We start from the raw sequence: 13,709 nt of genomic DNA, 5'->3' as shown, positions 1-13,709 counted from the left end.
ACTTTTATAAAATCTAGAGCTCTGCTACAATATTCTGTGGCTTTTCGACGAGTATAGGTTAAGGTTATGAGAAAAAAAGGCTGTGATAACTGAAAAGTATTATTTTTACCGAGTGGTTAAAGTTATTTTTTAGATCGAACTGCTGGTCAAAGTCGTACCTTAATTCTTTTAGACCTGTAAATAGTTTTTTTTAAATATGTAGTCTAATTTCCCGCTATCAAGCAGTCACTGTAAAGGTTTCTGAGCTCAACTCGTCTTCAAACGCTCCCCAACTAAAACACGTACGAGTAGTTTCAAAACCTCTTAGCCCATACGTAACCAAGTTAGCCCCTGAATATGCAAGTAAGTTGGGTCCTAGAACAATATGAATGATCCTAAGAACGTCTAATGCAATTTCAGAACAATCTTGTTAATTATGCATTTTGTGCTTAAGACAATTTAGATTCGGAGTTATTTTTTCCCGCAAAAAAAGTTCTTTTCCAAATCAAAAAGTTGAAAAATCAAGTAGGTAATAATAATAATCAGGATCAGTAATAATCAAGAGACAATACGCTTCGTCGTTTAGGGCACGCTCAGTCTTCTCTGTCAGAGTTGGGATAGAGTTTAGAAAATGAAAAAAGAACTAAATCCTCCTTGCAAGATAGCAAGAAAAACAAAAATAATTGGCAAGAAACCTTTTATAAATAGCCAACAACGTAGCAAACTCCTTAATTTCGTAAATCTCCCAACTGTGGAAGTACGATGGAAAGTTCACTGAATATGTAAGTGTTGTTAACTGTTAGTTCCACGAGATAAGTTTTACACTACAATAAATGAAACATTCACTTCGTTATACATGGCAGGCAACAGGATTAATGTTATACTTTTGTAATGGAAAAGTTCGATATTATAGCAGACAGAAATATGCAATTAAAATCGTCTAAATATACTAAAACAGGGTGATTATTTATTTATACTCCTTCTAAACTTCTAGACCGATTTGAATGTTTTGTTCTAAATATTTTAGTGTGTCTATGTGCTAAGACAGACTTTTATTGCCATTGCCATAATTGTCACTCCAAATACACTTCTATCTACGTAACTTTACGAATGCGAGGTGTGAAATAGCAAAAGATTACTAAGTATAAGTAAGTTGAAAAGTTTTACTTCCAAATTATTCATAGCAGCACGGCGACCCAAATGAAAATTATACTAATTTTGGAAAGGCGAAATGCCTTGATCAAGCTTGGATTACCTTTGTTTGGGGATAACCTAGCTGGTAACTTTAATTAATGCACACTATTTTTTACAGTAATACCTGTCATTTCAAACAAATCCACGGAAAAAATCTTATTTAATATTTTTTTGTAAACCAGTAGAAACATGAACTAATCCACAAATACCAAGTAATTGGTTCAGATAAATTGATAACTGCTAAAAGCGGTGTAATCATTTCTCAAAACTTTATAAGAACGTCGTTCTCAATTGTGAGCACAGCGGACTCAAAGCAAATCCATCTTGAAGGCTGGTAATGCTGGCAAGTTTCCGCAAGTCTGCGAAAATAACCAAACTAGTGTTGCATAACTTCGTTACGTAATTACTGGAATAGCACGTCGGTCGTCCATAGTTCAGGTTTTATATTCGTTCGTTCATCAATATTTTGATTTTAACTGTAATTTTTAATTTTTGTCAATGTTGGTTTTGGTAGAAAATATATCTATGTTTAACGGGAGGAAAGGTATTTGGAATATAAAATACTCTGTCAGGTTGTAAGGGTTGTAGGGTTATCCTACATTTTATAAACTGGCACTTCATTTAATAAATTCAAGGAATCTTTCCCTAACAAATTTTAGAAATTTTAGTCAGAAGAAATCTTTTAGGAACCCAGACTCGTCTTGTGTTGATTGGTGCAGAAACATTCAAGTCGACTTTGGGAAGTTTTTTAAGACATAATATTTTATATGATGAGAAATTTGATTTTTCTGTGTACCTTCTTTTTCATTTTTTACGGCTGACATTTAACCTGTTGTTAGAGTTTCGAACCGAATGTAGGCCTCTCGTACGTTTCCCTTTACCATACGCACCTTTACTTTATCATACGCAACCGAATTCGAATTGTTTACATTATAATTTGGAGAAAGGTATATCAATTTTAACTTAACCTAAATAAGACATAACATCGATATCTAGCATATGGCTATTTGCCATGAGCATTTCTAATTTTTTTTAAACCTTAATCAAAGTTAACTTGCCAACCGATAGCATTTTAAATAACTTTATATCACCAAAGCCAAATAGTTGTACACCTTATTATGTCCTTATGTGCGCGATACCCCCGTAAATACACCCGTGGGAGCCGAGGGCGCGTCACACTGACATCGATAAGTAACAATCCACGCGTAAATTACGTTTTAATTTCATTTTAATGAACCATAAATGAGATTAAACAACAATTATCATCTCTGTTTCAATACAAAACCATTAATGTATAGTCCCTGTTCTACAAAAACTTAATTTGGGTTGAATGCGGTTTCAGCAGTCGCAATTCTCGACCAAAACTTTGTCCGAACAGATTCAATATTTAATCCCCTTTTCAGAGTCCGGGCAAAAGATTAGTGAAAGACATTAAAGGTTGGCTTTCTAGTGGGGAACTATTCATAGGAGTGGGCAATCTTCTATGTGGTTTCCGATGTGAGCGGCGACTGAATGGTGCCCAAATTGCTAGTGAAGGGCTGACTCATTCGAACCGATTGCGTCGATTCACTTCACTTTACTCCACTCACATTTTATCTGGTGATCCCATTTACGAGAAAAAGTATTTTATGAAAAGCCTTTTTTCATGGCGTTTTCAAAAATATTAAGCCAACCCCATGGACCGCTGCCGGAAAAATATATATTTGGTCGAAAAATAGAGCACATTCTGTGATCCATCACCTCTCTTGTTTAACATTCAATTTCTATCAATCTTTACCTGGTACTATTCTGCAGTCACCGTGGAGTCATGATGACGCAACATAGTAAAAATCAAATAAATAACATAAAAAATACTGACTGCGCAATTAGTACCAAATCAAATTGATATGTAGTCGTAAAATAAATTTTGCAATGGTAAAATAGATTTATTTAAAAAATAAACTTTTGTAAATTGATAACTTTTAACGAAAAATGCTAGATGAAATCATCACACTCCAATTACTCAAACTATTTTCGAAACATGAAGCGTCGATTATATTACTACACCCAACAAAAATATCTGAAATCAAAAAATCTATTGTGTTTTATAAAATAAAGCCGTGAAAACTTTGCCTATAAAACTCGTATCCTGACGTACTTATACTTGTGTTGTTATTTCTCACTTGCTGTGTAATGTTCGAGTGGATACAGAAGTGACAATAACGTCGCATTTTATTCGACGAGTTTAATTCGACTTGATCTAGGCTTGACCCACAAAAACTTCTACGACGCGAGAAAGAATGGTTAGGGGATATCCAGTTATATCCAGTTAGTTCTGTCTCCGCCACGCTTAAAACCGTGCCACGAAGAAAGTTTTAAAACCTCGCAGTGAATAGTCTCGAATACAAATGCAAAAGGAACTCTCTCGATGCGACCACATAAAAATTGGAACGAGTCGAAACCGACTAACAATTGCTTTGCTGAACGAGAGCCTCATGAATTACTGCGCCTTTTTATTTCCTCTTCTTAATTGTTCTAACGAATTTATCAAATTTACACTTACGTGAGTAAAATTTATGGTGATCCGGGTTTCGAGAATACGAATTATATTGAGCCCAAGTTTGGAAGTGCTTATTTAGAATTAAGTTTACTCGGTTCGTGAAAAATTATTACTTTAAAACATTACTTGCCGCAATTTCACATTCGTAACAAACTTTTATCTTTGAGTAAAATGGAAATAAAGATTAACATATTTATGTTCTTGTACGTTCGTGTACGATTTAGACTTGAAAGTGTGTTAGGATTTATGCCGTCTAGTTGAATTAAAGTAACTTTTAAGTGGCTAAGTACTTTCTCCATCTTTTTAATGTTAAACAGTTGGCTATCATATAAAAAGTACAATTTTATTTATTAAATTCAAAAAATACAATTGTTATTTTGGAGTGGTTTTGAGTTAAGTATTACGTTGTATAGACCAGGTTCAGCTGCACGATTTAAGCACACAGGCAGTGATTTAAGCTAGAAAGGTAACAGAGAATAGCTCGACGTTAAATAAGCCTCGCTGTACCGCACCGCGTCGACGTAACCAGGCAGAAGCGCCCACGTAAAATACGATCACACAAGCTCTGAACACATCAACAATTTTAATTAAACTTACAACAATTTTAATCTAATTTATGAGGCAATCAAGGTAAAGAATGAACGAAATTAATCATAGAACTCTACACCTTTTAATTATTATTAATAGAGGCCGTAGCGAAAGAGGCACACAGCACTCGTAATTAAGTATTCAGCGCGACTGCCTCAGACATTATACTTAGATAGGTCAGGTTAGAGACACTCTGAGGCATTTCAATAAGGAACACTAAATTACAGGCGGGTAATTTAATGGGATGTATTTTCCAATAATCTAGATGAGAAATTCTTGAGTCAAATTGTAATTTAAACCAAATTCGTTTACAGTTCAAATGTTTTATCGGATTCAACTTGAAGAATTAAGGTTAAAGACATTCCAAAGAATTTTACGTTTCAGTGGAAACTATTATACAATTATTTAAGATGAAGCGCGTAATTCTTAGATTTTGTAATGAAACTTCTTACGACTATGATTTTCGGATCCTAAATTTATTTCGCAGGAGAGAGAAACAAACATAAGCTGAAAATTAATACTCGATCTGAACTTGAAATAAAATCCTAGAATATTAATTTTCTGTGTATTTACAATGAGAGACAGGCGCTTACCGAGACGGCTCATTGGGTGAAACAACGTATTTCTTCTGCAAGTACAATCAGACTACATTAAGTGGATAGCTCCGCTTTGAGATAACAACTACTTATATACAGTGTGCAAGCAAATCTAATTTCAATTTGCACCTCTATGACGTTAAGACCGGTACCGTATAAAAAAAATCGATTCCAATTGTTTTTCTTTTGTTCCCAGGTGTCCTGGATACGTAAACGTGACCTGCACATCCTCACAGTGGGCGTTCACACATACAGCAGCGACGCTCGGTTCGCCGCACTCCACGCTGACGGCTCTGACGAGTGGACGCTTCGGGTGTCGCCTGCGCAGCCCCGCGACTCCGGCGCGTACGAGTGTCAAGTGTCAACCGAACCCAAGATCAGTTTGTCGTTCCGGTTGACTGTTGTTGGTGAGATATTTGTTCTTTTTTTCCATGTGTTCTAAGATACATATATACTTAAAAATATAAGGATGATGATAAATAATATATAGACCAATATGGAGGTGAACATTGGAGCAAGATAAAATGGTTGTTGTAAAAACTGTCAGAAAACGATTAAAAGAACTGAACTATCGTTTCTTGATGTTTATTCTATAATCTCACTCAACAAGTTAGTGTTACTGAAATTGAAAATAAGAATTAACTATAGAACAAAAATAAAATGGCGCTATTACACCAAATTTTATTTACTGCGTACGAAATACTAGTACATTTTGTTTTGACAGCGTTCTTCAACGTGTTGCATATACCAAAGAGACAAAGAGAGGCCAGAATAATCGGAATATTTCCTCGAATAATAAAGTTGTTTTGTTTCGCAGTGTCAAAGGCGGAGATATTGTCGGGGCCCGAGCTGTTTGTCAGGGCTGGATCGGACATCAATCTTACTTGTGTGGCGAAACACGCCCCTGACCCGCCGAGGTAACTAATGCGAAGAATCTAGCTGCCTAACCAACTCAAAGGCAGTAAATAATGTATCCACATTTTTATTTCTTAAGTCGGTTGGCAACATTTTCCTTTTATGCTTTAAATCAAAGTCACACTGTAATAATAAATTACTTCTTTTGTAACTAGTCGCTTCATTTCGTTTTGGCGTAGCAGGTACGTCAAAAGAGGCCAAAAAGGTATTTAACTTTGACCTAAAGCATACGCTTAAAATATATCAAATATAATTATTAAGATTTTAAATAATCTGAATCCAGAAATAGAAACATAATTCACCATCGCAATAAAAATAGAAAAATGTATTTCATTATAACTTGGCTCCGGAAAAGCGTCCGCAATGACAAACCAAATAAAAAGAGGAAGTAAGGAGAATCGTAGTCAGCGAACGTGACAAATATGTAATGAAACCATCTTGTACCGGTAGATATTACATAACAGCATTCGACCACGTTACTGCAATAAAACACATTTTTCAAATATCGACGCTTCAAAAATTTTAATGTTACGCTACACAAAAAAAAATCTATGACATACAGGCATATAATGTTTGAGCAAAAGCGTTTGAAATTTTATTCCACAAAAAAACTGTAGCATTTTAATTGAGTAACAAAAATAGCCCGTGCATTCAACGTAAACGAAAACACGATTCATTTTAAAACGGTTACACGAACATATTACGTAAAACAAACGCGAGTGGATAATATTACGCGACAAAAATTGATCTTTGCGGCGTTCGCGGTTGTATAACTTTGGATAAATACATGACACAAATCTTGGGGTGAAAGGGGACCCCGCCTTACGATCTTATAATGGAAGTGTGTTATCGTGTAGGCACCTTTTCACACCGCGCCGTACCTAAACATTTGGTGTTTGCGTCCATAAACATGATAAGCTTATTTTCAGATAAAAGGGTCGCCTGAGGTCCCTAAGTGAGGCATTCTTTTGCTATCAACGTTTAATGGCGCCCTATGTCTGAGGTCTATCGAGGGACCTCCAATTTGAATATCGGTATGATGATACATGATACCACTTCACGTAAATAGATGTCATTTTTTATTTAACCCATTTGCTGACATGTAGCTCGTATGTCACGCATACGAAATGATGATTTCTTCTTACAAATTTATCTTTTGGTAAATAAACGTACATGTATCTTCAATACGATTTAAAACAGTTACATCGATTCTTTTTAACTGAAGTTTGCTGTGAAAGTTACGTTTAAGTTAAAAACGAACATGTTTATAACAGTATTCTGCTATCAAGACGAAATATGACGCCGAATAGGGACGAATCTTAGTTTACTTTTTAACAAAAACTATATTCAATAGTAAATCAACACTTATATATATGTAAAATACTCTTTGAAAATATGTAACTTTATCCGTGCGTACAGTACGCGGTTACAAATATTTGTAACTAGCTGTTGCCCGCGAATTCGTCCCCGTGGGTAGAAGATATAAGTTATGATTTATATCTGCCTACCTGCCCTGTTTTTTTCACATATTCCATTATATCTTCGCTCCTATTAGTCGCAGCGTGATGGTTTATAGCCTAAAGCCTTCCTCGGTGAATGGTCTATTCAACACAAAAATAATTTTTCAATTTGGACCAGTCATTCCTGAGACTACCACGTTCAAACAAACAAACTCTTCAGCTTTATATATTAGTATAGATAAGTTTTACCCTGCTCGGCTCTGTATTACGTTATAAGATAAAAAAGTAAAAAAAAACATTGTATTAATTCACGATACTAATTGATACAGTAATGTCCTATTTCGCGTACTAGTCAGTTACTATTCTATTCCAGTTACTCGTACAAATCGACACAAATCAATACCTTCTTAGAAAGTTTCCAAGGTATTCATCGTTATTAATTAAGATTGCGAATAGACAATACTGAGTTCTTCAGGTTTTCACAATATTTTATAATTGCGATTCAAGAGAAGTTCAATAAGGTAAAACTATTTCTAAGAATTCTGAAATACACTAACTTATTACTATAGTCAAACAGAAGAATACGCGAAGCTTGAACTATCAAAATGCTTGATTCTTACTGGAAGAAGTCTAGAATAAGGTTTCATTTTCATAGGAAAGCAGAGAGTTATTTTTTTTTTTTAATTATTATTATATAACCAATAGCATTCCTTTTTATTAATTTAATTTGTGCTCGCTTCTAACTCGCTAAAGTCGCATAGAAAGACTTCTAGACTAAGAAAAAACATTAGACAAAAACAAGTGACCTTTACCACTCACCTATGTATACGTGCAGTCAATAGTAAAATCTAGGGTAAGGCTTGGTATACTCAGGGCTTGTAATGGTTACTGAAGGCCAGATTCCCCACTTTGTACGTATCAATGGAAATTGACGCAATAACGCAACTTTACTGTTATCAAAAGCTTATATAGAATATTTCAAAACTTGTATTGCAAAATGTTTCCAATATAAACCTACATACAAAAACAAACATTAACTTCTAACATGACACTTATCAACTGTCGAGTATTCCTCCACATGTTGGATTCTCTAAGGGCTTTGGCAAACAAAATACGCGAGAGCAACGATAAAATTGAGTCGTCGGGAGTCCCGTCAGCGTCCCGCCGGTATTGTCAAACCCACACGTTGAACTGTCGCGAACAGTATCAGATAGAATTCTAGGTTCACAGAAATGTTCTGAATCATTATCTCAAATAAACTAGATTGTATTGTTTCTATTTCACATGATAGCATTCCTCAAAGTCAAAATATGAAAGTTGCTAAAGTATATTTTCAACATTTTTGAAAATTATGTTACCTTAACTAAGAAACATTTCTTTTACAAACACAACTTCGACAATATTTTACACCTTCATTTCATTGCCTGTTTTCTTAACAGTTTCATCTATTGGTACCGTGGCGAGCAAGTAGTGAACTACGCACAACGCGGCGGCATCAGCGTCGAGACGGAGCAGCGTACGCGCACAAGCCGACTTCTCATCGCAAGGGCGGCGCCGCATGACTCAGGAAACTATACTTGTGCACCTAGCAGCTCTGGTAAGAACGTACATACAGTTATTTCTTAGGTTTACGCGAATGTTAGACATTGAAATGAAACCATTTTTACGGATTGTATCGGAGATGCCCGTGAGCATGATACCTGCAAAGGTGTCGAAACGTCGGGAACTAAAATCGAAAATTAAACCGCAATAAAATCCGTAAAAGTAGTTTCATTTCAAAACCTTTATGAAGAAATATACAAAGTTACCTTATATAGGTACATAGTGCAACTTATAATCATATTAAGCATAAAATATTTTAACCCTTCAAAAAATTCAATCTGATAACAATTATAGAATTGAATTTTCATTTATTTATTTTATTTTTCCGGTTAAAATGTGTGTGAAATATGTCAATCATTCAGTGATTGGGACTATGAGTGTGTCGGACTGTGTTCCAAACAAAATGAGGTCAATTAAGCTAAAATTGTTTTAAGTTTTATGGGTTCAATTTTTTTATCATACAAAACTACACTTCAACGGAAAACTAGGTTGGTACCTACTTACCCCTTACTTTTTTGCATCAAACTGATGTGATCATAGATAAACATGGGCTTTTAAGTTCTCCAACAAAATTCTACATCTGTCTTCCCCTTAGGGAAATATAAGCGTTATGTTATACACATTGTAATGGAGGAAGTTATATATATTTTGGTAACCTTAAGCTACGCCGTAGGTTAATGCTACGAGTTTCGTAGCAAGTCGCTACGAGGTACATTAAAGACGGTTTTCGATTTTTCTTTTATTTCTTACTAATTTATTTAGATATTTAAGTCTGTAATTAATTGAATTTTGTGTCCATTTACTTTTTCTCTACCTTTTATTTACATCAAGCATCATACAGTTTCCACGATGTCCAGTATTTGTAAACAGACTAATTAACGTTCAAATACGTGTTTTTAGAACTTTTGACTTGATTAAGGCAGACTAAAATTAACTTTTGAAAGAACACTTCTCTATAATAGCATGAGCGAACTCTATCATTGTAACTTTAATTGAGAAGTAGAACGTACGCATAAATTTTATAAGCGATTACAATCGGGAAACAGTTCAATATTTCATGGTTATGACTATCGATTTTACCCTTATTATCGAAGTGATAAACTATTTGATACGGTATGTTTGTAGTTCGTATCCTGTTTACCCATTGAGCTATGTTTTTGATAGTAGATCGTTGTGGTTCAATCACACATCAAATGATGTTCTAATGTTGTAGAAAACAGACATTAAGAAATGCACCTTTTTCATCAAAAAATCTTTACGTAAAACAGTAATCCATTTTCTTTCAAATTACAAATTGTAGCTATACTGACTTAAAGGTATTTAATTATAAAATCAAATGAAAGAACTTCACTACAAAAAGGAATTTTCAATCCAAATATCTATTTCAAAATGCTTACATGTTCAGTTTAAACCTGGGAGTATAGACGAGCATACCGATACAACCGCAAAGATTTCCATATTCAGTTCGTTCATATTAAAATGTATTCATTACAAGGATTTGCTGCAAACTGCTGCGCAATTATTCCAGTCTGGATTCTTGCAAAGTAGATTAACGTTATTGCTATGTTCCACAATTACCCACACGGCTGTTTAAACGCTGCCAACTTTTTAATTGACGACATTTAATGGCTCTCAAGAAATCACCCTTTAATGTTCTTTGAAATTAAAAAAAAATACCCAAATCACAGTTTTTACGTGGTTAATTCCACGAGTCATTTGTGATTACAATGCAGTATGTATTTAGTGCACCTAATGTTTTAAATTACCAGATTAATGTGTTATAAACACTAACGTGCGGCTAACAAATCATGGTAACTGTGTACCGTGTAGTTAAACGAGCTTTGCGTACCAAAATATTTCATTAACGACCACTCCGTAGCATGCATGTATTCCAGCTTTTACAATCTTATGTCATGTACAATGTATTTCATGTTTCTGATAATACAACAAGCTTACTTTTAGTACGAATTCGGTTATTTTTGACGTCTTTTATATATTCGACCTTGAGGTTTACTGCTTGAGTGAGTGAAAACAATTTACATTCGAATTTGGTTATGTTGCCACTCGAACATACTCATAAGCTATAAAAAGTATATTTTTACTTTTTTTTACTTGTTCTATGGCTGTACTTAATACTTTTTTGTTGTTGTGTAGAGTCGGCGTCAGTGATAGTGCACGTGCTGAGCGGCGAGCGGCCGGCGGCGATGCAGAGCTCGGGCTCGACGCCGCCGCGGCTCAACCGCGCCATCCTGGCCACGCTGGTGACGCTGTCCACCGCGCGCCAGCCCCGGCCCGCACTACTCGTCGCTCTCCCCCTCGCTGCACAATACTTCACCATCCCAACACTACTCATCACCATCCTCTTCGTCAATGCGATCCTTCGATCCTTATCGAAATTCACGACGGCCTCTACTGTCGAACCGAAATCTTCAAGATGACCTATTAGTGCAAACTCGACTTCCTAAACGTTTTAAACTTCGGAAGTATTTTATATGATTGAGTGAACTAGAAGATTTGTGTCGGTAATTCGGATTCCGTTATCTGAATTGAGCGCATATAAAATACAACGATAATATAGACAGTAATGTTTCCTGTGAGGTAATTGTAAGGCGATAAATCAATAGCGTATGGTCAATTTAAATATAATAAATATTTTGTTATTAATTTCTAAATTCCCGCTTTATTTTGGTACGGGCCCGAGGGCTCTAATGATTCCGATAAATAACGACCGAAGAGATTAATGTGACACGCATGAGGTAATCCTTCTGATGATTTATCCAATGTTGAACCTCCTTTGTTCTCTCAGCTAACTACGTTCGTCTTAATCCGGTACCAAGATTACAAGCAAATCGATTTCGTTAGTCCAACACAGGAATATACCGAGATTCAATCGAAGCGAGAAGCTTATCTATGCGTTACGTATCTAAGCCGCCAGTTGCTCTCTTTGCCACGATATTTGCGTTCAATCTAATTGAACAGTCGAATTGTACTAGTCTTGTATATTGTGTTGGTTGGATAGAGGATTTATTTGTATGAGGACAACTAATTAATAATAATTTATCACTAAAACCTGCCTGTTTTGTTTGATTGAGTTTTCATTATATTCGCGTAACATTTATAACATAATTTATAGAGCTTTTAGGTGATACAGTTTTACGTATGCATTACGGCGGTTTTTAAATTAATTTTGACCAACACCGCTGAATTCCTTTAAAAAATATGTTGTTAGTAAGAATTTAGAATTTTCTTGTTGCAATTTTCTGAGGAAAATTTACAATTGTAGACTAGAGGTTTTCTGTGAGAATGATTTCATCTACAAACGACTTCTCCTCTGGTGCGCTCAGACATAAAATGAGGCTAAATCGAGTTGATTTCTCAGTCACCACGAGAACATTTTACTTCGCTTTCCACAGTTCTCAGAAATTTATACGAGGTCGTCAATCTTAAAGTGGCTTTGCAATGAGCACTCTAATGTCCCTCAACATCAAGTTGCTTTGACATGTGCTATTCAAATCCCAGCTCTCCCCAGTTTATTATCACAAAATTTGTGTAAGTACTCGCTATCCACAATAGAGACACAGGCACTTAGTAAAACTCCAGACCGAAATTCCCTCGACTTTTTAACAACGAAACAGCGCATACCTTTTTTGTAAATTCGTCTGACTTTTCACATTTCACAGCGTTACTCTGAAATAAAATTACACAATCAAAGTTTAGAATTAGGGTTGCTTTATTGACCAAAATAAAAGACATTCTGCTAAAACTTCTTTCGAGTGACAGCAAGAAACAAATTACGTTGGTACCTCAGGCCTTATTCTTTCCGAGTTTACTTCACGTTACGAAGCCTGCAGATTGCCACTAAACATTGCTCTCAGTTGTGTATTTGTTCTGTCCTCATTCCCTTACTTATGTCAGCAGTCCGAACAAAAACAATTTTATGACTTTCCAAGTTAGAAGAAAGGAAAACACGAGGTCGTTTTGCTACTATGTCAATATTCAATCTTTGTTACTTTGTAGATATTTACATCTGTTTAAAATTTAAATAAAATTCTTGTCAAAGGCAAGTTTTACTGTATAAAATGTTAATTTTTCTCTAGATGATTTATAGAACATTGGCTATTGTACCTTTGTATTTGAAATATAATAAATTAAATCATGTTTATATGTAAGTTTTAGGCAATATGTTGTAAATACTAGACGAACGATTGTAAATATTCGACAATGTAAATAAAATGATTTGAATGTTATGTTTGTAATGTCTTGACAGCCAAAATACATTTATGTATTCAGATTACTTTGGCAACGGTTTCCAACGTCGCCATCTTTAACGAGTAGTTATCAAAAGGGTTGTGTAATAAACTATCAAAATGTAGTTGTATTCAAATACGTTACCTAACGATTTATAAGAATACAGAACATAGTAATAAAACCAATGAGGAATATAATGCGTATCATTCATTTTAACATTCATTACATTATTCCCAATTATGTAAGTACAAGCAATATTCATGAAAACACAACGTGGACACACCATTTAACTAAATTATGTTGATTCACAGAATTAAATCTGTTTGAACTGAGGCTAGATAAAGCAGATTCGGCTAAAATTACCAATAAAAAAAAATCTCCAAAAAGAATTCGTTCAAGCGAGTTAAGGACAAAAAATTTCATTGTATTAAGTAATGCGGCCATGGAAGTAGGCCAGAAAGATGAAGACAAAATTGAGGAAAGGGGATAAAGGACGGAAACCGAGTGTATCTAAATGAAAGGAAACGTAGAGAGCGGTATATTTTGGCCCTATCGCGCTTAGATACAAGTGTGTGTTCGGCTGGGCTT

The 13,709-nt window shown here is 35.0% G+C and overlaps 1 protein-coding gene across 1 annotated transcript in view; it reads left to right on the top strand.

Annotated features, from left to right (window-relative positions):
• The window catches only part of LOC113503350 (hemicentin-2-like), a 45,871-nt gene extending 32,564 nt beyond the window's left edge, over positions 1–13,307 (top strand). Inside the window, exons 4-7 of the mRNA XM_026885239.1 lie at positions 5,093–5,303; positions 5,714–5,813; positions 8,711–8,868; positions 11,028–13,307. Of these exons, the coding sequence (XP_026741040.1) occupies positions 5,093–5,303; positions 5,714–5,813; positions 8,711–8,868; positions 11,028–11,311 (753 nt within the window). The 3' untranslated portion in view covers positions 11,312–13,307. The remainder of the gene's footprint in view (positions 1–5,092; positions 5,304–5,713; positions 5,814–8,710; positions 8,869–11,027) is intronic.
• Positions 13,308–13,709: the final 402 nt, after the last annotated feature.

This window comes from Trichoplusia ni, chromosome 19, assembly GCF_003590095.1.
Source record: "Trichoplusia ni isolate ovarian cell line Hi5 chromosome 19, tn1, whole genome shotgun sequence".
NCBI lineage: Eukaryota > Metazoa > Arthropoda > Insecta > Lepidoptera > Noctuidae > Trichoplusia > Trichoplusia ni.
This window is presented reverse-complemented; position numbering and strand designations above follow the sequence as displayed.